The 24,410-nt window shown below is 40.7% G+C and overlaps 1 protein-coding gene across 1 annotated transcript in view; it reads right to left on the bottom strand.

The window, feature by feature from the left end:
* tenm4 (teneurin transmembrane protein 4) overlaps nt 1-24,410 on the bottom strand; it is a 114,625-nt gene that overhangs the window by 53,761 nt on the left and 36,454 nt on the right. The window contains exons 6-12 of the mRNA XM_063907848.1: nt 23,366-23,601; nt 16,417-16,581; nt 14,123-14,337; nt 12,837-13,047; nt 5,020-5,121; nt 4,181-4,375; nt 2,598-2,798 (exon numbers count right to left, since the gene is read on the bottom strand). Coding sequence (XP_063763918.1) covers nt 2,598-2,798; nt 4,181-4,375; nt 5,020-5,121; nt 12,837-13,047; nt 14,123-14,337; nt 16,417-16,581; nt 23,366-23,601 — 1,325 coding nt within the window. The remainder of the gene's footprint in view (nt 1-2,597; nt 2,799-4,180; nt 4,376-5,019; nt 5,122-12,836; nt 13,048-14,122; nt 14,338-16,416; nt 16,582-23,365; nt 23,602-24,410) is intronic.

Below are 24,410 nucleotides of genomic sequence, written 5' to 3'. Positions count from 1 at the left end.
CTATTTTAGCAGCGATTCAATCAGTGCCCCTAATGACTTCTTAAACACACCCAAACAAATAACTTTACACATGCAAATACAGGTTATCAGGATTCTGCTCATCAGTCGTTTTCTTGTATTTATTTATTGTTGAACTCTGCCTTAGTAATCCTCTAAAGACAATATTAACACAGCTTAATAGGAGGTGTTAATGAATTCAATGAACCTTTTGAGTGATCTCATTAAGTTGAGAAAAACTAAATGCTAAATCTGACGCTGCTAGTTCCTGTCTCGGAATTTTTAGCATACATACTGTTCCTGGTAAGAGAAAATAGACTCAAACTCAATGTGAGACAACTCGGAACAAAGGAGAAACCTTTAACGTGGAAAAGATGCAATTACAGCCCGCAGGCAAACTATCATTATCCGTGGCCAGAGGAGTCCGCAGTGAGAAATACCCCCATCCCCACGATGGCTGTTACCATTTGCACTAAAGGGCCGTGTAAACAGACTTTCCTCTGGGTGGGAGAATGGCAAGTATGGCATAAGAAAACACACATATTAAAGGACATAAAACCTCGGGCATTGTTTTATGGTTTGTAATCGCATTACTACCAACTGTGCACACCCAGGTTTCACAGTTCCACAGCCACATGAAAACTATTGGGGGAGGGGCTAAAGAATCTTGAAAGATATATTGAAAGCCATCCCCCAGACAGCAAGGTTACTGGCTGCTAGCTGTTCTACCCCACAACCAGGCTTAGTGTAGTATTAGACCACAGAAAGCTGTACAATGAACAGGATAGAGGAGGATAAGGAGCCAACTCATCATCATTTACAGAGCTGTTACTCTGCGAGGCAAACTCAAACTAACTGCCCACTTCCCTCAAATCCCGGGGATTACCTAATAGGTCAGTGTGTGCTGCTTGGAATATGAGAGGATTCCTGGATCCAAGTGACTGCTGGACTCATTTCAGAAATATTTTGTGAGAATACAAATGTTGTCCAAAAGGAAAGCAGCTGAATGTAGCAACTGTATCAGCTTCTACAAAATCAGAGCTGATGTACTGATTATCAACACATCAGAGGCCTGTTCAAACTGAGCCACAGCTTTATTCTGCCAAGGGAATAACCATTTTAGAGAATACGTACTCATATAAGCATTTATATGAGTAGGGCGATAAAATCAAATACTTCAATATTTCTGCTCAAATACAGCGATATGAAGGGATGAAACATATTGTAGGGTTGACTATTAGTGATTTCCCAAAGTATTTACATAAAGATATATAAAATTTAAAAAACAACAGCCGTAATGTTGTTATAATGGCTGAAACTCAGGTAAATTAAAAATAAATTATCAAAATTCAGCCGTTAAAACCAGGAAAAGACACTGTAGTGTCCTCTCTCAAAATCAATACTGATATATTGCCAAGCCCTGGTAAGAATATATCAAGTTCTGGGTTTGGCTACAGTTAAAAAAAAAGAAATATATGGGAGTTTTAAATCTGCCAACACTGAGTAAGTAATGTTAGATACCTACACTTGACAGCTCTTTAACAATCTGCTACAGAGTGCACTGTGGTTTTGTACTAAAATACTTCCCTGATAAATGTGAGCAGACAGGTGGTTGTCTGAGCTGAACTAAATTGTGCGGGACTTTTTTATTTTTTATCCTCAGAGCCTAAAGAAGGTATATTCTAGTGGTGAAAGTGTATCTTCTGCTCAGCCTATTCTTGACTACCAAGAGAGAAAATTCCCCATGGACAAAATGAACACAATGGGAACAATCCTCTGGAGCAGAAAGAGCTATCATCAGCTGTAAGACTTGTGCCAACGCCAAGAAAGCCAGAACTCAAGGAAGAGCATTAACTTGCATTAGATCATGCCTCTGACAATATCCCTGCTATGTGCGTTTCCCTCTCCTCTCTGGCTCACCATGTGGAGCATGAGAATGAAACCATTCGTAAAGAAATGTATTAACAGCTAAATCTACCAGAGTTGGATTGCACGATGTGGGCCTTCAAATGATCACTGATGTGAATAATTGAGGCTTTTGTATCCAAGCAATTTTATTTCAACATAATGACAACTGTTTACTTCTGAGAGGAGCATAGCAATTATCTATTATATTGAATCGGGCAGGGAGAAAAATTCCGACAAGAAGGCCGGGATTTTATCAGAGATGAACTGAAAGAGCTGTTATTACATGTCTCAGTTTGTCATTTTTGAGGTATTAAAGTAAAATTGTAAAGCTTCAGATTTAAGAATGATACTGAAAAATATTTACTTACTTGGGGAGTATTTGACGGGTGTTGAGGATACATCTAAGAGATAACACAATTTAGAAGTTAATTACTAATAATAAAGCTATGACTGAGTTTTTATTTAATTTCATCCATGGATCTGATGTTAAACTCCTAAAATTAGAATCCATATTTAAGAAGCTGCTGAATTATGTATTATTAAGTATATTAAAAAGCAAATTTAATTGGGAAAATGCCCTATTTTCTCTGAATGCATTGACTTTTTTATATTTGGTAATCACAGCTAAATCAGCCCTGATCTGTGAGAGGGAATTCTGCCCATGTTTGCTCTGACCAGAGGGAAGCACTCACCTGTAGAGCAGTCATGGCCCGTCCAGTTGGGATCACAGCTGCAGGTTCCGGTGTCTGCCAGGAAAGCTCCGTGTCCAGAGCACTGGTCCATGCAGGAGGCTCGGGGGCTCTCACAGCCTGGCCCGCCCCAGCCCACAAAGCAGTGGCATTCTCCCTGGACACATACCCCTCGGCCTGAGCATGTTGGATCCATGCAGTCCACTAAAAGGGTTCCAAAGAGACAGTGTCAGACACACCAGTCACCTGCTGTTTCCCTCTTTCAGAGGCAACCTGGCATCTCTGTTTCAGGCTGAGTAGAATGACAAGTGCAGTGGGCCATAGCTCAGCTGCAGCTGCACACAGAGCATGACACGAGGAGGCCTACTTTCTCTAAACTGGAGACAAGATTTACAGTCAAACTAATTTAATGGCAGGAGGGCTTATGGTATCAAACAACAGGTACTGCCTACGCTCCTGCTGGCATAGCTCCATCAACTCATAAGGAAAATTGCTTCCAAAGAAGGAAGGTGCCTAAATGCTTGAAACAAACAGGGTAACTTAGGGAAAGCCTGGGGCAACAGCAAGCTAAAGTCTAGTTTACGGACTATTGAACACTGTGACTGAGCAAGCCTTGCACTGGCTCTCTTCTGCCTTTTGGTGGACTTTAATTAGTATGCAAATATCTTATTAATTCCTGGTTATATGGCATCCCTTTCCCTTGACATTCTGCTAAATGAGCGCTTATTTTGTAAGTCACAAGAGTTGTGGGAGCAAGTAGTTAAAATAATTACATTCTTCCTAGAAAGCATGGTACACACAGATGGCCAATGGGCCCCGAGCAGGAGCAACATCTAGCCACTGAGAGCAGCAGGCCGCGCCATGGCAGCTCCCCTTTACCATGACATAAAGGGGTATAAAGGCCGTCATAGTAAGACAAACAGGATCTGATGCCTCTTAGCAGATGGTTTGGGCACAAGGCACAAAGATCATAGGCTAACTGACAAGAGAGTCTCTCCTGGCAATTAATCATCGTGGCTGAAGGTCGCACGGAAGAAAGGTAAAAATGTTAAAGGGCCCTCATCCACATTCCCCTCCACTCCTTATGGCTCCACCCAAAATAGAATGGGTGCCTATGGATGTCACAAACCCCCATTTATCATACTCACAGGGTCCATTTTTCATCTTGAATTGAGAGCCTTCAAGAGCTGGCAAACACAATGGCTCTTTCTATGTTATCTGGTCAAGCTGTATCCAGCATCATGAATGTGGAGTTTCACCAATGGATTAACATCAGACTTTGCGTGTGAATTTCAGGCACTAAATGGGCCGTTCCAATTAACGTAACGCCTTATATCCATGATTTATACACAAGAAGTCCCCATATTGTGAAGTGTTATAGCTATAATGATCTTCATAAAGGATGGCCCGTCGTTACTACGGGAAAGACAGTTAAATAAGCCATACCGACTTAATAGCCGTTTCCATTATGAGTATTTTATTAAAAATATCAAGCACTGACGAGTTAAGATGGCACTAATAACAGCCATTATATGTAGGACTTCATACGTGTAGGACACCTTACTGCGACTTATGAAAACAATCACCTTCTTCACAGTTTTCCCCCTTGTAGCCCGGGTTGCAGATACAGGTTCCCACGATGCACGTCCCATGGCTGCTGCATGTGATGTCAATGCACTGGTTGGTGGGAACGTCACACTCGGAGCCCTTCCAGCCGCTGTGACACATGCAGCGACCTTTAAGGTATTGACCATTCCCACTGCACAGGACTGGACAGGCAGCTTTGAAAAGAGCAGACAGCATACATCCATTTGAATGGACCCCTTCAACCATAGCTTCAAAGAATAGTGAGTGTGTGCTAAAGTCTCCATGTGACAATGAGCTTCTGAGCAAAATGTTAAAAGGTTTCCTTTCCAGGGAGGGTACAATTTGCAGCACACATTACTGCACTTTGTCATCGAGTACAGATGTGACTCCACTCGTACAAAACCAACCAACAGACATCTGCACAATGGCGGTTGAGAATAATTCACAAATAGAACTGAATCAAAAGTGTCAAATGCTGTGCAGATGGATAACAGATGGCAGAATGTGTCAATGAAAATTACTAGCATTTTAACACATTGCCTAAAGTAGTTTTTATTTGGTGAGAAAAATGCAACCTTGGTTTTAATTCCAGCTCTTAAATCTATATCTCTCTTCTCTATATACTTTTCAAGAGTTATTTTAAGTGTAACACAAAAGTTCATTAGGAGAAGTTAAGATGAATCATCTGGATTAGTACTGTCTAATCTAATCTGAAGTAAAATACAAAGCAATTAAAATAGTTTTGTTCTGGTCCTGGTGAACATCATTTGGTCTGTATCCCAAAAAACAAATGTATGATTGACATGAATCGATAAAGACATTATGACAATTGACTCACCTCGCCCACAGTCCGGTCCTTTGAATCCTAAAAAGCAGTGGCATGTTCCAGCAACACAGTCACCGTTCCCAAAGCAGTTACTGGGACAGTCATCAATAGATTCTGCAAGAGAGCAATCAGGAGCTTTTTCTGAGTAATGTGCTTTGAAAAACAATTTTCCTCCCACTCATTTTCTTTGGGTTGATGATTATCCCTTTGCTAATGACAGTAATAAGCACAGGCCCCTGATCCTGTAAACATTTCTATTTCAGCGCAAAAACATTTTGGAGTGTTACTAATACCCCCAACCCCCCCCAAAATGGTGTGACAAACTAAAAGAGTAAACAACGTCTGATCATCAGGGCTTCTACTAAAATGTCACAAAGCAAATTACTTCTGAGAATCCCAGAATGCAGTGGATTTGATAAGTGACATGCATTATTTGACAAGGCGATTGGAAGCCTGCCTCTCTCGCACTGCTATGGGCTGTACTGCATGATGTTTTCTTCTGAGGTCTGCGTGCTTCAGGTATTGGCAGTAACAGAGTAGACAGGGAGACTGCTTTGTGCTCCTGTTTTATCTACCTTTTCTGTTTTGTGGACATAATAATAGTGATTTACAGTGTCGAATGCCCTTTTGTGGGTCATTGACAACAGTTGTTTTTCATCAATTGGGCGTTTAAAAAAATAATAATCTGGCTAGCAGTTCTGTTTTTCAAAAATACAAAAATAAATAAAACAATGAAAAATAACACTGGGTTATTCAAATGGAGTCTTGGCATCTCATCTAAATGTAGTTGGGCTCAAATCAAAGGACGGGGGATTTTATCACAGACTCCCAGTCATTCACTTTGATCCAAAAAGCATTCTCTACACACCTCACCGTGTACACACAACAGCAATTATAAATAAGTAATAAAATAAAAGAGTTTTCCTTTTGCATTTCATTAAATATAGTAGCTTGGGAGACAATTACAACCTTTAGACCTGAAAAAATATTACATTTTCTTATGCAACAAACGGCAATGTGCAATATAGACACTTTTCTTGAAATGCTGTGCAATAATCACCATCACCAAATTGTTATAATGTCTCAACACCTTACATTACATACGTCACTAAGTTCTGAAGTTGCTGCTCATAATTTTTTTTTAGCCACGTATGTGTACTTGCTTACCTACTTTATTCTAGTATAACTAATGTCTGCTTTTCTCTTTATATACTAATATGTTAGCTTGGTCTTTGTTATCACATGCCTCTTGTTTTTGAAAAACATATTTGCTGTTACAAATGTAAATGTCCCCGCTTTGGGACTAATAAAGGATTTAAGATTTTTTAAGTAGAAGATGGCCCTGGAAACATTTGAAATCCTAATATGACTGTAATGTGTAAATAAGTGAAGACATCAGTATTTTTTATATATCTGACATTGCTAGTGTAGCCCTCCCAACCACTTAGCTCAGGACAGGTTAAGTAAACCAGGACAGTACTACGAGCATGGGAGGAGCAGTGGTGGGATCTACTATAAGCTCTCCTATCTAGGGTTCTCACTTTGGTCACTAAAAGCCCTCGGGTAGCACAGCGATAGACCGTAGCTATACTGCAAAATAATAAATCCCCCATGCAACTCCAAATATCAGCTCTAGAACCCTCACTCTGATTACCATCAGAGACATATTCTCAAACAGAAATACCCAAACTGTACCGGAAATGATTGTCAATCTATATACACTTTACTTTAATAACATGTCAACTTAATAACAACAACACATATTCCACGACTCGGTTCAAAACAAAAGAAATAAAAGTACCCGGGATTTTAGTCAGTTATGGTACCCTTGTTGGCGTGCTAGATGGAGCTCATATTCCCGCCACACGGCAGATCCATAGATGTATCTCCCCGATGAAACAATCCCGCGTAGTCTTCCTGTTGGCCCAATGTCCTTCTTCTGTCAACCGGCAGCAGCCAGGCACACGAGTCTCTTAAGATTACGTCTATACTGTTCAACTACTAAGACAATAAACCCGGACTCCGGACAATGCAGCTAAACATGAGGCTTACTTCGCTATTGCTACAGTTAGCATACAGTCTCGCAGTTATGCATAGTCTTGTGAATTTGTGACCAAATGGGTTCCACTCTCTTCTCCCAGGCACTCGAACACAAAACAGTGCTTCTAGCTTATTTTAACATTGGTAACTCAAAATAAATAAAGACGTTTTCCTTCGGTCTTAACTTCTCCACCCGGTACCTAATGATACGTCACCAGCTGTTACCGCGAAAATTAAACCGACAAGATAGCAAAAATGATTAAAAAACAAACATCTTTGGCGAGCTTCTTTGGAAAGGGGAAAAGGCCCAATGAAGAGACAGAAGAAGAGCCTACAACTTCCAAGAAAAGTAAATCTGCATTTAAAAGACAATATCAGGAGTCCTACTTAAAATACGGGTTTATCCCTACAGGTGATTCTCATGCGCCGAGCCCGCTCTGTGTAATATGTGGCGACAAGTGGCAAATGAGTCAATGAAGCCTTCAAAACTGCTTCGGCACCTTGAGACCAAGCACCCTGCATTAAACGACAAGCCTTTGGAGTTTTTTGAAAGAAAAAAACGTGAACAAGAAGGGCAGAAGCAATTACTGATGGCCACCACATCAACAAATGTGAGTGCACTGAGAGCATCATACTTAGTGGCTAATCGTATTGCTAAGGCGAAGAAACCTTTTACTATTGGTGAAGAATTGAGCCCGCCGCTAAAGACATTTGCCGTGAACTTCTAGGAGAGGCTGCAGTTAAAAAGATAGCACAGGTTCCTCTTTCAGCCAGTACCGTCACTAGGCGAATTGAGAATATCGCAGAGGATATTGAGGAGCAGTTGTTGGAGAGGATTAATAAGTCACCTTGGTACGCAATCCAGGTTGACGAGTCTACTGATGTTGATAACAAGGCGACACTACTTGTTTATGTGCGATATATATATCAGGAGGATGTGCAGGAGGATATGTTATGTGCACTATTGTTGCCAACCAACGCCGCAGAACTATTCAAGTCTCTGGATGATTACTTATCAGGAAAACTAAATTGGTCCTTTTGTGTGGGCACATGCACGGACGGAGCTGCTGCTATGACCGGACGGCTTTCTGGTTTAACTTCTCGGGTAAAGGAGGTTGCACCTGAATGTGAGTCAACGCACTGTGTCATTCACAGGGAAATGCTGGCTAGCCGAAAAATGTCACCTGAACTCAACAGCGTGTTGAATGATGTCATTAAAATGATTAACCACATCAAAGCGCATGCCCTTAACTCGCGTCTGTTTGAGCAACTTTGTGAGGAGATGGACGCGGAGTACAAACGCCTTCTCTTACACACTGAAGTAAGGTGGCTATCTAAAGGCAGATCATTGGCAGAAGAGTTTGAATTACGAGAGCCGCTGCAGAGGTTTTTTTCAGAAAAAAAGTCACCACTGGCAGCACATTTCAGTGACAAGGAATGGGTCACAAAACTCGCTTATTTGTGCGACATATTCAACCTGCTGAATGAACTTAATCTGTCACTTCAGGGGAAAATGACAACAGTTGGCAGATGAAGTAGCTGCATTCAAAGGCAAACTGGATTTGTGGGGACGGCGAGTGAACCGAGGGATATTTGACATGTTTCAAACATTGTTGGGGATTTTGGAAGAGACTGAGCCTGATCCATCATTCTCCCAGCTGGTGCAGGATCACCTGTCTTTGCTTTTGAAAGAGTTTGAGTGGTACTTCCCGACCACAAAAGACCCACGGACTGCGAAAGAATGGATCCGCGACCAATTTGTGAACAAACCTGGTGAATCGAGCCTGTCCGTGCAAGAAGAAGATCAACTGCTGGACATTGAAAATGACGGTGGCCTTAAAAGTACGTTTCAGACCACAACTGTGCCAGAGTTCTGGATTAAAGTCAAGGCAGAATATCCAGAGATAGCCCAAAAGGCATTGAAAACCCTGCTTCCATTTCCAACCTCCTATCTTTGTGAAGTGGGATTTTCTGCAGTGACGGCAACGAAAACAAGACTACGCAGCAGACTGGATGTACGGAACACACTTCGGGTGTCATTGTCTCCCATTACCCAAGATGGGACCGGCTCGTTGCAGAGAAACAAGCTCAGGGCTCCCACTAATTGTCATTATTATTATTATTATTATTATTTTATTGACTTGTTCACCTTGTTATATAGAAGTTATTAGTAGGCCTATTTCTCCTACGTTGAATGCACTGATAAGTCGCTGTATTTCAAAATAAACCTCATCAGCGCAGTCACTTGAATCGAGTTTTTATTATAATTATTTCTTATTAGAAAGGATTTTCGTTGTAAAATAAATAATTTCGTTCACAGAGATGTTGTTGATTATTAATTTATTAACAAAAGGTTGTTTATTGTCTGTTGATGTTTGCATTTGACATAAAACCACTGTGGATGATTTATTATTAGACTACAGCCGTCGATTATCGAGCAAATGTAGGCCGGAGAAAATGAAGGCCGGTCCGTGAAAATATTGTCTTAGATGAGACCGGTCCGTGGCGCAAAAAAGGTTGGGTACCGCTGGGTTAGAACACAGAACTCTGATTTGTTCGCTATATAACTGACACCTCTACCAAACAATACAAATGTGAAGTTCAAGGACTTCTAAAACATAAATATGACAACTTAACGAATAACTGACACTGAATGTAATCTTCTTGTAACTTAGTGGTGACGAAACAAAACGACATATCAATACACATCTCATCTGAATAACCCTTTTCATTTCTTTATAAATGAAAATGTAAACAGAAATTAGTAGGGCACTACACTAGAATATCATGTGCTAATGTTAGAAATATCCCCCATTTTTAACAAACAGAAATGTATTTTTTTCTATTAAGATAAACCAATTCCTTTGAGGGCAGTTTTAGCATCATGGTGTTTATGTATTGTATGCCTAGCCTCAAATAGCTTATTATCTTTCTTTCTTCTGCAGTTCTGTGAGATGCCAACAATGAGCACCACACATCATTTTCTCTATTGATCCCTAACTAAATCAAATAAATTTGCAAAACAATTATTTCTCTTACCATGTTCTGACTTTTATAATAAATGAGTGACCACTGAGGCGCTCGGCAGAGTTCTGAAACAAGATGCTCACTAAATTAGGCCTGAAATGGTGCTGAAAAATATTCAATCTTATCCATTGCCTTCAGGCAGCCGAGGCTCTGAGGCAAAACATACTGAACAAAGACTCTCTTGTGCTCCACAAAGGGCTAGAAATGTGAGCCATGGATTCAACTTCCCTTTACTCTGGAGAGTCAATCATCACTGAGGATGCAACGCAAGACAGAGAGGAGACAAAGAGATGGAGGCAGAGCAGAAAATATGGCGAAAAAGCAGTGAGCGGAGAAATGCTGCTGATGCTTTCTGTGCTACGGGCTTGCCTTTGCCATGTTGGGTTAGTGAGGGGATGCTGGGGAGACTTTCCTCCAGGGTGGTGGAGGCAAATCCCCATTTTGGCTGGTGTGAGATGGATTCTAACAGATATCTACCTACAGTAAGAATCCAGATTTTATTTTGCCCAAAGCTAGTAACACCAGCAGTGTGTGGGGCCATTAAAATGCCTCCCAGAAGTAGAATTATTCAGGAGAGATTCTTGGTTTTAATCTTACAACTCGTGTATAAATGGGACAAAAAAAGTAAGCAGGGATGTAATTTACTGTTCACTAAAGCAAGGCAGCGAAGTGAAAGCTCAAACTTAAACTGCAATCCACTGACAGATTAAGGGGGCAGGCATTCATTAATGTGTCTCTAATTATGGGTTATCTTATCTTTATCCATCATGGGTATTTCTTTGGTGATCAACAAACCGTCAAATCGCACGTATTTAATTGAGTTATAGTGAACCGCCGTGCTCCCGCGCTGACGCAGTTTAGTAGATTGCGCGTCTCCCATGTCTGTTGGTTGTGTTTCCTCAGAGAGCAGGAAGTGAAGGCCATGAATATCTGTTAGCCACCTACTCGACATAGGCCGACACATAAATCATGGATTCAAGCAGAGCTTCATTGAAATTCATTACCCTTTCACATCAGGGGAGCTAACTATTGTGCGAGTCTCTCCGGTGAGGACGGAGAAGCGTGCAGCAGGCAGGTTTAATCAGCGCCTTGCCATACTCTGAGAGGATGCTCAGCACCTTGGAATGATGGGTGGCTGTGTACAGAGAGAGCTTGTGCTATATAGTGAGACAGGATATAGAATAAGACGTCGGTGCTGGATCTTTGATTCCCTTTGCTTTGCTCCGCCTGTAAAAGGAAGCCATGTCTGGGTTGAAACATGTCTGCCACCAGGCAGCAAGGGACAAATGGTTTCATGCTCCAGAGGGCTGTGATACAGAACATTCAGGGGGACACTTTTCGCATTGCCACGGAGAGCCACAGCCAAGTAATGAGGAGCAGCATTAAACAAAGGGACGCTCCACCCCCCCACACCCCAAGATGTATTATAGCATGGATATTTGCAACAAGCAAACCTTTTATTTAATGAATGCGAAGAGCACAACGGGCCTGGCTGACAGTAAAATGAGACATGTTTTCCTCCCAACACTGTCAGAAGCACTAAAATAATTTTATTGTTAGTGTCTTATAAACAATGCCGCTTGGTCTCTCAGAGCGCCTGTTCTAGTTATTGTTCACATATATTTCTATGGCTGGGCTGCTCTATCTGAAGGTCAGCTCTATCCCTCCATGGCTCAATACAATTCAGGCAGTTGGTGAGATTCAATTTCTGCTGAAGGGCACTTAACCGGTGACCCATTTTAGAAAGGGCCCCTCTGCCTCCCTCTGAGCTCCTGAGGGCAGATCAGTTCTGATATAAATGAACAGAGGCAGAACTCTAACGCTGACTAACTTTGCCACACCCCATCCCCTCCCTGCTCCCATGTGTTGCGCAGAATACCTGATCTAGTTGTGCTTTCTCCGATATGAACCGCAGGAGGCCCTCATGCACAGAAGAAATAAGCAAAGCTAAACATGCTGCCCTGACTCCCCCTGTCTGTGTCATATCATCTATTAAGTATTGAATTACAGCTGTTGTTTGCACAGCTAGGCGGGGGGGCATCTCTTGCCTGTCTCCACTTGGTGTTACATTGGTGTTGAGGACAGCTTCTCATCGATCTGCTGCCTGGCACAGCCCCTCGTCACAGATGGACTCTGGCCCAGGAGCTTTTAATTAAAGAGCATGTGAGAACAGCTCCCAGCTGCCATCCCTGTGAAAGTCGACACCTCGGCCCCTCTAACACCTTGCTTGATACAGGAGTGCCAATCAAAGGCACTTTAGGGGGAACAAAGAGGAGCGTACAAAACGAAAATCACCTCCACGTAGAAGGACGTATGTGTGAACACAGCCGCGTGCCACACACCGTTAGTCAGAGGAGGGGAAATATCTTTGCTACTTTGGTATGGAAAGTAGATGGAAATTGGAGCAAATCGTGATCAAAAAATGGCACTAGCAGGAGGGTACAATCATACTTTGAATTGTATGCAAATGGTTCCCAGAAGCTGGACCCCTGATTCCCTGGAAGACACTCAGGCTAATGAGGATATTATGATCTCTCAATGCCCCACTCAGGGGCATGGCAGGATAGCACTGATGTCCTGATTTTTGTCATATTCAAACTTCACCTTGATTAACCTGCACTTTCCTTGGTTACTGAAATCTGCCAAAAATTGTCTCTGACTTATGACCCAAGTCTTTCAGTAGAGCGCTGCTGGTTGGTGTTATATGGATTTTGTGGATGCTATTACAGGTTTCTGCAGCAGGTCGTGCCCAGGGCGCTCACCTATGGCTGTGGTGAGGTAGGAGACAGTTTCCGTTTCTTTGCCATCGTTGTAGATAGCCAGGTGCCAGATGCCCGAGTCCATGTACTGGATAAAGCCTGTGTCATGTGTGGTGATGGGCACCAGGCTCCTCTGCATAGCCACAGGACCCTCCAGACCACGGACGTTCTGGGCCAGGAGCCGCCGCCCATCCAAAAGCTCCACAAAGTCAAACTGCGGACAGACACACAGAAAGTGAGAAAGACTGATGGATGGACCGCAGACACGCCATTAGAGTGACACATGAGACTTGAGTGCTTTCAGCCCCTCTTTATAGCAGAGCATCATTTGGTCTGCATGAATAACTCATCATTCTAGGAGAGCTGGAGTTAGTCTTGGCACAGGGTGGCTGGATGGGCTGAGATCATTTCTTGATCCTCAGATCTTATATGAAAGCCTTGTTTAAAAGTATTAAAGTGAAAAGATGGAAGACGGGGGGAAATGTAAGCAAGTGTTTACCAAATAACATCTGCATTTGCTTCGATGACTCAATGAATACCAATGACACGGCATTTCATTTTCATCTCAATGAGGAAGAGAGTCTTTACTCAGCTGCTTTTCAATGTGCAATCCGACACAGCGCAGAATATTTTCTTCAAAGTAAAAATGAGAGAAGAGACAGCATGATCTTCTGACTGAAAAATAAATTACACTGGACATTAATGCAAAAAAGAATCCGGGGATGAACAAATTGTTGAACTACAGTTACATTTACAGCCGAAATCTAAACTCTGTGAAGCAACAGTCAGTTGTGATTAATAACATTATATATCTGACTCTGTGCTGCACATAGATGGGAAATTAGTGTAGAGAAAAATCTGCCTTTCTTGGCCCCTGAGCCCCGTATCGTGGTGTGATTCATTGTTGATATTGAACCTGAAAGAAATGTGCCATAAATCCCCTTATGCAACAAAGAAAGTGAATCATAATACAAAAGAGAGATTTATGAATTGGTTGGTATTCATGAAACACTACTATATGGTTGGATAGATTTTTTTCAAACAACATCCCAATTTATATTCTGTGGCGGGGGAGGAATGGAAAAACGAGCTAAATCCTTATACTTAGAAGACATCGATTGAAGATTATTTAACACACACTCACATTTACAATTGTTTTTCACCAACAAAATACAGATTTGTAACAGAGAAGAAAAATGGTATGACATCTTAAACCCTGAAAACATTTTAAAAACAGAAGAATGGAAAAGACTGTTAATCTGTGTCAGTGACATTTAAATATCTCCCACCTGTGTGTGCGAGGGAGGTAGGCCTCTTCTCCCGTAGACTCCCACTAAGGCATCTTTGCTCAGGGACACATTAAACTTCAGGTACATGGGATGATCAATGAAGACCTGGGCCCTCCAGAAGATACCAGGAGGAATCTGCTGCGCGACCTTGCGCCCGACGTCAATCTCCCCCATATCTATATAGCTGTCATCAGGGAACAAGCTGTCCAATTTGCCTGCATTGCACACAAAGCAAATCGGTCAAAGAGATCACACCATTACTCTAACATGTGGAGGGCAGAGGGAGTCAGTCTGCTGAAGCATGATAGTCTGACCATATCACAGATATTCAATCACATCCCTGACAGGTAGAAGAAGAAAAAAAAACATTATGAATGACCCCGCTGACGATTGCCAGCAATTCTGGTCCCGATTGCAGTGAAGGGGGAGTAACTAAGTATATTGAACATCAGTCTGGTGTTCAAAAACAATTCCAGTTATAGGCTCAGGTGTTGTCTGTCAATGTCAACACTTCTGACAAGCCAAATACTAAAATTGTCAAAATAAAATGATGTAATACTATTTTGATACCTGGTACATTTGATTAATTAAATCATAAATAGTCCATTAATGGTGAACAGGTTAATAGATAGATTCAGTAGATAGATAAATAGAAGTATTTTATGGATCCGAATTTGAGAAATGTGTGCCCTGCAGCAACATAAAGACAAGTCATTGTACATTACAATAGAAATAAAATAGCATAACATTTGTTTTTAAATATATACATTTGAAGTGAAAAACAGTTTGAGAAATAGTGGAAAAAATTGCATATTATTCCACACTGTGACTAAATACACATTCAGGTGAATTTAAATGTTGAATCGAGAATTGTAATTATATCAGAGAGGGATCTCTTATGATAGTCCCAGCTCAGGTAATAGCACATTCACTGCCAAAGATTGTCCATATGCTCTATAATACACCTTACATTGGACTCTGTGGAAATGGAAACATCTGTTTGCCCATGTAGATGAGCTCATTTTGGCACGGATGTCTATTAAAGCAGACGTCCATACAAACTGCCCCCAGGACTTGGTGGCAGACACGGCTTGAGGTTACACGTGGCACGGCAGATGGCGGTGTTCTCAAAAGTCTATCAATGGCAACGTTTTTTTTATCAGAGTAAACATGGCACACTCCCCGTCTAGCAGATCTGGGTTTTACATAATGCGACGACACAGGCTCATTTTCCACATGTTGGGGTGTGTTTGAATTTATGCCACACATTAATGGCATACTCATCAGGCTGTTTAAATAAATCATAAGCCGAGAACAGTGATAATGGGCCTCGTGGCTAAATAAATGGTTGTTGTTCTGCAAGCTTAACTACAGCATAATGTTTTGGAAGGAAAGCCATCTCGTAGAAAGACAGAAACTTGCCTACATTTTAACACAGTACACATCTGCATCACTTTGATAAAACATTAGATAGCTCATCAATGATTCTGGTGACAGCACTGCAGAATACGACTTATTTAAAAACTATGGCTATTGATTTCCTATCAGCAGCAGCTGCCACGCAGGCTCTCAGCTCAGCTGTAGTCATGCTTGTTGTTAGCTAAACACACTTTCTGCTGTCTGGTAAATGAAAAAGACAACTCCTGGATCCATCTATATGGTAATGACCCCATCTTCTACCTATTGTCGTCTGCCAGCGACAAATCGCATGGCTAAATCTGGGCCCATTTGTTCGAAAATGGAACAGAGCAAAGTTTCCTGGAGTCGAGCACTTGGTACCGTGGGGTGAGCGCATGCTTTCTTTGGCTGCCAGGAAAGGCAGCCCGGACTATGAGATGAAAGGATCACATCCGTTCTGAGGAGGACAGAGTGGCTAATCCCCTTCCAGCCCCTGGATACTCAGTCCCTTAAGCTGCCCCATTTTCTTCCTCCAGGAACAAATAACACTTTCCCACTTACAACAACTTTCATAGGATTACAATGCAGATCTCTTTGCATACCATGGAGACGAGTGAACACAATGTGAGACTGGATGACACAATAATAACAAACTTGCTTGAGCTCCAAAATGTCATCCATGAACTTTAAGATTTGAAATAACTTTTTTTTTGCGTTCTTGTGCAATGCAGTTTATTTTCAAATTTGGTGCAGCATACCCCACTAAATTGAGATTCACACAAAATCATCTCCAAAAATATCCCATCACCATTTAGGCTGGCTTCAGCATAAATTGCAGAAAAGGTTAATGTGTATTTAAAATACAACATTGTTTATATAAAAAAAAAAGAACTTACTGTCATCTTTTCCTTTGCGATCAGGTAATCCCAAGCCTGTGTTTCCTAGCGGGGGAAAGCTCAGGTCCGTAGGTAAAGGTAGGCCACTGGCATTGTCCTCTGATAGTTGGTACATCTGTCTCTGCATGGGCTGCAGGTGCCAGTTTAATCCAAAAAGGTGCATGGCTGAAATATTAAATACAAGAAAAGCTTACAATTTATTTCTGCAAAAGTGACTTGAGATGCATTAAATTCAAGCAAAAAAAAATATTATCTAAATTAAACAGTCCAACAATCCTTTTTCGAAGGGGAGAGGTTACTATCCACTGGTGACAGCTGTGGAATAGAAGCACAGGAAGTAAATTCCAAAGAACAAAGAACAATACGTGGTTTAATGGTTAATGGCATTTTGTGTAAAAGAGCTGAGCACTGAGATCAGGAGATGAATGCTCCCCTGACCTCATGGGACAACATCTGTCTAAGCACACCAACATCGACATGGACCATCCCCAGTGCCCTGTCATTTCTCAACCCCATTACCTTTCCATTCCCTTGCAAAACTAGGGGACAAGAGGAAAAAAAAAACATCAGCAAGGAGACACCAGGGTGTTTCAATGTGAACACAGTGGAGGGAGTGTAGTGATATTTTACAAGGTCGACAAAAGAAATGTCCTCTGGAACAATGGCAGTAGAGTGCAGGACAGAGGAGGAGGGGCTGACCATGACAGATCACCAATAAGAAAATGGACAAGACGAGCTTAGCAAGGCAAAAGCCACCTTGGAAGTCATCAGTCAGCAGAAAAAGCCTGGAGACTCAATATAGCTATTTTATTGGTTGGTTGGTTCTTTTAAGCTCCTCAAGTAAATAACCACGCAATCCAATTATAAAGAGTGAAATTATCTGCCAGTTGTAGTCCGAAGCTGGGAATAAGACCTCTCCAGTCCTCTCAATTATTATTTTTTCTTTCCTTTTATAGGCGCTTCATCTATATTATGTCACCAACAAGCAGTCAGGGGCGTTTGGAAAGTCTGAGCATGACTGTTTCCATTACTATTATCAGTTCTATGCATGAAAAGCAAAAGTTGTTGTTTTACCTTTTGTATTTGATTCGTTTGGGTACATTGTGCTTTTTATCATATAAAAAAATAAAGTATAAGTATAAATAATTTTGTTTTGTTTACCATCCACAAGATGTGTATTTATTAAGTCAAATGAAAATGTGACATTTTAACTGTGATCTTTTATTATGATGCTGTTACTATCATTTTTATAACCCAAATATGTAGCACCAAACTGCAACTTCTTCATGAAAAAAAAGTGTTTTTGTTCATCTTTCAGTAATGTGCAGAATCAGGTGCTTCTCAGAGCAAGGTCAGCAAACTTCAGATGAGAGAAAGGACTGGGACACACTGATTGATTGGCATCCTTTTAATAGTGCAATGTTTCAACAATACTGTGTCTTCATTAGGGTCTAAAAAAAGGCCTTATTAATAGTCATATACCATACTGACCCTACATTGCTTCATTACACAATATAAAATCTCCCCACTTCTAAATCAAAGTGATCCCCTAAGAATAAGAGGAGGTTTACTTGTTCGGACTAAGCTATTAACTTCAAATTAACTGAAAATCCCACATAAAGTATTTAAATTACTGTACAGTGTATTTAAATAATTTCAATTTATTCTACATATGTATATATTTTACATCTTTACATCCTTAGTGTTGTTATTGTATATATTTTCTATTTTTGCATTATTTTATTTATCTTATTTGCACTATGTATGTTGAGTTGTTGGAGGAGCCTGGGATATAAGATTTTCATTGCCAACATACAGTATATGTTGTATCTGCTGTGCATATGACCTTTGAACTAAAACCTTTGAACCTTTGATGAAGGTGACAAGTGGAAGACTAAACCAAGGTTTAGTGTCTGATGAACGGAATACATCGGTTCCTTCCAAGAGGAAACTGCATCCAACGTAGATGCATTACCATCCTGCCTGGTTCCTCCATTAGGATCTCTATAAGTCGTTGGCCCAACATTAGGATCACAACATGTGTAAAGTACCGCATACTCAGTGAAATATTTAGATTAGTTTGTGTAAGAAAGATATAAACTGTGTATTTATCAGGTAAAACCCAACAGAAACAGTCCCTGGGATGATGAAAGTTCAACAGCAATACCAGCATCTGTTCTGTGTCCGTACAGTGGCTGAGGAAATGACTGTGTCAGTAGAGGACAACCACTGAAGAGACAGATGGCTATGTTTGTCATTTTGTAAGCTCCAGAAAGACATTCCTTTTGATTTGTAGCTCTACATCGGCTAGCGAAATGGAAAAAGAGTCAGTGTATGTTGCTGGCAGAACCAACGCAAAGTCACCAAGCACGGTGTCATTCCAAGTGTCCTAGTAATCACGTCTTTGTGAGCCCCATTCTTCATCCCATCCGTCCCTGAGGCCCCTAATGGAAAATGGTTGAAGAGGCCTCCCCCTCCCTTTTCTAAATCCAAAGATTTACTTCAACGCCTTCTTGGTATCTGTGATATGCAGAGTATTGGACCTGAGCCAGTGAAGAGCCTCCTGATTTTGTTTTGCTTGCTTTTCTAACTTTGCAAACATCATGCAATGACACTTCGGAAACTGCGGCAATTGGCTGCAAAATGAAGACAGGTTGTGGAATAACAAGGCACTTGTAATGAGATGGCCACCGGCAGAGACAAGCTGTGTCTGTGTTCTAGCGATGCCACTGACCTGTCAAGATTACTGCACTTCGTAGCATCGCCCATTTTGTCCTGAGCACGTTTTGTGCCCTCCTTTCACTTATCTCTTGGCAGGAAGTTAGGTCACGCCATGTGCCAATTAGGGAACAGCGCTACTGTAGTGGAAGACTTCGCAGCCAAGCTGAGGAAGTCAGCACTTATTGCTGTGGGTCATCTGCCAGCATTCCTGTGTTTCTATCTTTTGATCTGAAGAGCACTTTCCAACTAGTGCACAATTCAAGGGAAGCTATGATGAGAAGACTCATTTTTTCTCATCTTACTAGTCGAAATCATCAAATACTTTCTGCATCTAAAAAAAGTCAATCAGTCTCTAGGTTCGAGCCAGCAAAGAAACAGTCTTGTACATACCTTGGATTGAAAAATGTTTTAACCATATGGTCAATTAATTTTTTTCAAAAAAGGTGTGAAACATGGCAGCCATCAGTTGCTCATTTGTCACCTAACTATATTTACAGCTCTCTTATTTTCACATTCTCAGGCGTGAATCACCGCTCATCACCGCCATGTTCATTTGCAATGTCCAGGTACATTGTTGGGGTAAATAGCTTCTGCTGCCAACCGTCTTTCAAGCATCACACTATTCTACCACTGACATTTTTTTTTTTTTTTTAAATAATGCACTGAATAAATACAATGTAAATACAGTAGAGACTGACTCAGATACCACCTGAGAGTTTCAGCTATGTCTGCTTTTGGGCTTGAGAAATGGGGACATTAGAAGTCTGATAAGTTATATTTTCTATCAATGTCAGGATAAATCAAACTATAGAAATGATATATTTCCATTTAAATAGTTACAGAGAATTAAACAGTTTCCAGCTATAAAACTTAAAAACACTCTTGTGCTATATTAAAACAAATAAAAACATCTAGCATAATTGAGTAGTGTTTATGCTTGGTTTAGTAAATGCTTAAGCTTGTTTCAGTATATCACCAAACAAGTTAGGATCTTCTGGTATCACTTATTGAGGAATGGATGATAAAAAAAAGGCATATGTAAGTATGTAAACAAATAAAAAATAAAACATGAATACTCCTGTGTTTGAACCCTATCACCATCCCTGTCATCATTAGAAATAATCAATATGTGGTGCAAAGTCCATCTACTCTCTGTCTATACTGTACAAGTGCACATTTTTTAACCCTTACCCCAACCCTAGTTAGTTTTAACTGTTTGCCATTGACACATTGTGTTATCTTGTTTTGCATACACATAATTAAGTTATGTTGGCACATAAGTAGTGCAAACATTGGATCTCACAATAGCCCACAACAACATTACTATTATTAAATCATGAAATGTGATTGCCGCATTTCCAATAAATAGTAAGTATTGAAATAAAGGAATTGTGTTTCCAATAAAAACTTTTTTCTTGGACATTAAAGTAATTCATTGCCCTAATAGAAAGACATTCTGTACTTGAATATGTTTTGTCTTCAGAAATAGCTGATATTTAAGATTGATTTTGCATTTATATTAAATGTTTATTTCCTTAAGTCAACTGAGCAATTTTCCACATTTAGAGTTACGCAAGTATTGACGGATCTATAAACTACAAATATCACATAGGTGTATTACAAAGCCTAACTCAAACAAAGCAGTATCACCCTGAGGTACTAATAGAGAGATAAACTGAATAAACCTGTGTTGCAGAGAAGATTTTTTGGGGTTGGATTACCATGCAGTGAATTTTTTAGGGCCCCACGTCTTTGTCCTTGGATAGATACCCATGGTGAAAAGAAGTGAACACAGGAGGATACTGATGACCTTAAAATGAGGAAAATATAACCAATGTGCTAATGAGTTGGCGACCACAGAGAAAATGGTGGCATCTTAAAACCTCAACCTTTTTTGAACTTCAAAATGTGCCATTTTACAAAGTTCTGACAAATAAACTATGCTTCATGACAAAACATCTGTCATGATGTATAATTGGGTTCATTAGACATCCCACCCAGAGTTCCCAATTACAGGCCTCAATAATTAATTGCACTTGAAATTAAATGTATTTTCTCATCAGCCTTTAATTAAATATGGCCCTCGTTCTTGATTGGAAATTCAGATCTTAGGGTGAGGCTTGGTCTCCAACATGTTTACATGTGGGGCATCAGGATATGGTCGGAGTTATGCAGGGTATAATTACACAGCCTGATTAAAGACTATCAGGTTGACAGGGCTTTCTGGCTTTAGGCCGAGTCAAAGCAGTAAATGGCTGTATACATGTACTGTATCTGTACTTCTACAGCTGAACCACACAGCTGATTCCCAAAACAGGACAAAATGGAACTTTCTCACTCCTACTCTCAAATTGCTCGATATGGAGATAATCACCTTGAGCAGAAACCAGCTGATTCTTTTTAATCCAGCACTGTTCTGAATTTCAAATTAAACAATTTAAATGGCTCTGGTGACAAAAAATGAATAATCAGAGTTTAGTTCGTTTGGCCTCAAGGAGAAGCAGGAACGATTGCTTTCTTGATTGCTACGGCAAAATGCAAATCTTTAACAAATGTCCTCAATGAAGAATTCATTCATCTCACTGATGAGGACCATACTGACGGATATGGATATTCTTTCACCCACTTCATTCATATGAACTACAATATTCTTACCATCCTACAGTGGACATCACTGTAACCATTTATATGTTAAACAGGGACTCCAAACCAATCAGATCAAAAGAATATCATATTGGAAAAATATATTAAAAAGAAGTGTGTGAATCAACTCCTTATTTGAATTGACAGCAATAAATCAGGCAGAACCGTGTCGACTACCAAATATATGGAACTTCTGCCTATCAAAATGACAAAGATATTCAACAATATTTTAATCCAGGCCTCATACCTGTTTGACATCCAGAAGCTTGACCTGTCTGCTCTCCCTTCCCCGCACCACAGGAACTTTGTGTCTTGAACCCTGTCACTCATTCCTATAACATATTCTTAGTGTGACTCCTCCTTTCTGCTCTGGTATTGTTCCTCTGGTATATCCTCGCCCCCAACCTTCATAGCCCCAATTAGGTCAACTTACTTAACTCACATCACGCTTACCCCTAAGCCTGTTTCTATTTAACCTTAAATGCCAAAAACCCTTTTGATTTCTTACTTGACCGTTGACACACAATTCTCACTGTTTCCCATCCCCTTTTCTACCGACTGCACTGTTACTGCAGATGCTGCTGTTATTGTTGGATGCTTCGAATGAATGATGAGCTTTCTTTTATCCTTTTTTAAATTCAATTCATGTTACAAATAAGTGAGTGTTCTGTTTTGCTTTTACTGAACAAGCCACTAATAGGGATTAAACCTCTGGAAAAGATACAAGAAGAATCTACTACTAAAACTGAAAGAGCAACAGCTTGCTTGGATTAAACAGTGTAGCAATCATTAGTTGTAATAGCCAGGGTGTTTAAACCTACCAGGAAGAACATTTTAATACAATCCAAGTAAGAACACAGCTTAATACTTGATCTCAGAGTAATACAGTAAAAAAAACAAAAAAAAAACATCAAAGCAATTACTCTCAGAATCCACTTGCAGTAACTTCCCTTTCTAGATTTATTTTTTATTTTGTGTCTTTATAACTGCTTCTTCTGACCGTTTACAAGTGAAATTTGGTGTAAACAGTCTGGTATATAGATCACACGGACGAATAAGAGATCAGATATCATCAAATATGAATATCATTCCTTTAGGCAGGAAGAAATAGCAGCACTGATTTAATAGCTTAACTCAGATATCACAGCTCATAGCCCTCACCCAGCTGGGACCATGGGTATGCTGTTCAGGGAATATTACACCCAAATAAAATGAATAATCTAAATGTGCAAATCCTCTCTTGTGTGATGGCTGATGTCTTTTTAATTCATTTCCTTTCTGACCTATTCACAAGAGCAAGAAACTGTATTCCCCATCTCTGTAGATTCAGTCAACCCAATCTATGAATGATAATGTTATTTCGGACGAGGTGTGTGGGCGAAGAGTCAATCTATGAGTCGCTATATAACTATGCTCATATGAGCTGCAGAGTGAGGATTCTACACTATTAAAACGGATGATAGAGGGAGCACAATGGGCATGGACTCATCCTGTGTCTGCAGTTAAGTAAGGGGTGGGGCTGGGGCTGGGGGTGGATAGCTGGAGGCGCTCACCCCCGTGTGCAGAAGCATCAGAGGTGACTCACCAATGAAGTAGGCCAACAGAAAGAGCAGTGTTACTGAGATGAGGATGGCACTGAGAGCAGCACATTTCCAGTTGCAGTGCTTATAGGACTTCTTCAGGCTGAAGGCAGGTCGAGAGAAGGTGTTCCGAGGCAGGGGCCGAGGGGGTGGCGAGTACACCGTGCTGGAGGTCAAAGGGTATCCTGGTGATGTTGTGCAATACATTGGTGATGTTCCACCTGGTTTGAACAGGAAGTGCCTGGAAAAAAACAACATTTTTTTTCTGTTAGTCTGAACACAAAATGCTGCTTTTTCAGGGATCTCTATCATCATTATGCTGTGGGTTACTTTGTATCCAAGTGCAGTCTCTTCTACTGTTAAGTATCTCTGTTTCCAAGCACCTTCAATTCTGTTACCATAGTCACGCCTCTGTCAGATTACTGGGAATGCTAAAGCACACTGGCTTATGCTCAGTCGAAACTGTGAATCAATATTAAATCTAATTTACAGGACTAGTGACCGCAGCTGGCTCTTGTTTATATATTCATGCCAGCGTGGTGAAGAGTAATTCCCAATAACTATGTGTCAGGGCTGTCCACATGAGAGATACCGTATGTAAGGTTGCAGCATGGAGTGGAGCAAATGTATTCGCCCTTGAAGAGCATGGCTGGCTATCTCAGAAAACATGTGTAGCTGCATATCCAAAAGTCGTATGATCGGCCCATCAGAGAGTCAGCGGCTGCGGCACTGTCGTCAAGGCCGTTTTACTGACTGGTTTACAAGAAGCTCCTGAGCGACAGTGACATGAACATGATTGAATGTCACATTAAGATGTGTGATGTGGAAAGTCACTGGGACCATATTTTTTTTATGAACATCAGAACGAAACTCCGGCAGATCCTATTCTTACAATAGGAGATTACATGGGCAGCTGTGTTTCATAAAGCAGTCATGCTCAACATTAATCAAAGTAATGCAACCCAACAATGTGACTTAATGCAGATTGTTAGTTGTATCAAACAGGTACGGGACACATACAGCAGAGATTCTAGCACTGCAGGGGACATA

The sequence above is a fragment of the Eleginops maclovinus genome, chromosome 18 (assembly GCF_036324505.1).
Source record: "Eleginops maclovinus isolate JMC-PN-2008 ecotype Puerto Natales chromosome 18, JC_Emac_rtc_rv5, whole genome shotgun sequence".
NCBI classification, from domain to species: Eukaryota; Metazoa; Chordata; class Actinopteri; order Perciformes; family Eleginopidae; genus Eleginops; species Eleginops maclovinus.
This window is presented reverse-complemented; position numbering and strand designations above follow the sequence as displayed.